The sequence below is a fragment of the Pelmatolapia mariae genome, linkage group LG12 (genome assembly GCF_036321145.2).
Source record: "Pelmatolapia mariae isolate MD_Pm_ZW linkage group LG12, Pm_UMD_F_2, whole genome shotgun sequence".
Classification (NCBI taxonomy): Eukaryota; Metazoa; Chordata; class Actinopteri; order Cichliformes; family Cichlidae; genus Pelmatolapia; species Pelmatolapia mariae.
In genome coordinates this window covers 37,968,216-37,969,409 of record NC_086237.1, presented here as the reverse complement: position 1 = coordinate 37,969,409, position 1,194 = coordinate 37,968,216, and the positions used below count along the sequence as shown (strand labels likewise).

At 61.2% G+C, this 1,194-nt stretch overlaps 1 protein-coding gene across 1 annotated transcript; it reads left to right on the top strand.

Moving 5' to 3' along the window:
* Window positions 1–311: 311 nt before the first annotated feature.
* On the top strand, window positions 312–960 carry LOC134638214 (neurogenin-1-like). The gene has a single exon (XM_063488718.1). It carries the CDS (start codon window positions 318–320, stop codon window positions 903–905), a length of 588 nt encoding a protein of 195 aa, XP_063344788.1. The 5' UTR covers window positions 312–317; the 3' UTR covers window positions 906–960.
* The last annotated feature ends 234 nt before the right edge of the window (window positions 961–1,194 follow it).

The window sequence follows — 1,194 nt, the reverse complement described above, 5'->3', positions numbered from 1 at the left end:
CGCGGCGTCATTATGTTAATGAGCTTCTCCCGCGGCACGGGGCAGACCTGCCGCAGCATTCATCCCCTCATCTTGCGCGCTAATGCCAGGCCGGGGGGGGGGGGTCACAGGGGGCGCGGGGGCAGGGGGCCGGTCATTGTCCCAAGCACGCTATATAAGCGGGCTGAGGCCGGTCGTGTGCCAGGCTCACCGGATCGCACGAGCTGATCCAGAGCAGAAAACACGCAGAGACACGCGCGCCGCTCCGAACTGCCACAGACTTCAGGTGAATTCCTCTTGCGTGGATCCCTCACGCCTCCTCTCCTCTCCCCGCAGTCATGGACTCGCTCTACTCCGACATCGACAGCAACAGCTGCAACTTCTTCCCGCACAGCGAAGACGAGGAGTCCCGCGGCCCGCGCTGCGCGTCCCCGCAGCCCGAGCAGCAGCAGAAGAAGCAGCGGCGTCGCGGTCGCGCGCACAGCGACGTGACGGTGCAAGTGGTGAAGAAGAACCGGCGCCTGAAAGCCAACGACCGCGAGCGTAACCGCATGCACAACCTGAACGACGCGCTGGACGCGCTGCGCGGCGTGCTGCCCTCATTCCCGGACGAGACGAAGCTGACGAAAATCGAGACTCTGCGGTTCGCGCACAACTACATCTGGGCGCTGTCCGAGACCATCCGCATCGCGGATCTGCAGGCGGGTAAGGTCGGCGAGCCGCCCGTGCTGCTCAGCCCGTGCCTAGCCGAGGCCCCTAGCCCGGGCAGCGATGCCTGCTCCTGGAGCTCCAGCGGCTCCTCATCCTCCTCCTCCCCGGCCTACTGCGCATCCAGCCCGGGCAGCCCCGCCGTCCCCGAGGACTACAGCTGCCTGCGGCAGGACGCGCTGTACGGCTTCCGCAGCTTCGTGCCGGGCATCTACTGATCCATGAGCCCGGAGGTCCCGCTGGAATAAGACTGAGAGCCGCTATTTGCCTTACTCACACCTCCTTCTCCTAATCACCATCATCATCGTCGTGCTTCTACGGATGGACTGGAAATGAGAGGAACTGAATTTGATCTGTTTTTTATTATTAGTTTTGGGTTTTGTAAATTTCTCCAAAAACCTTTGCACTTTCCCCTCTCCCCTCTCTCTCCCCCACAGTCTGCAGGTTACAGTCAGTCTCAGTTTTTCTGTTTTCGTGTCGGAGGTGAAAAGTCAATTTTACAATTAG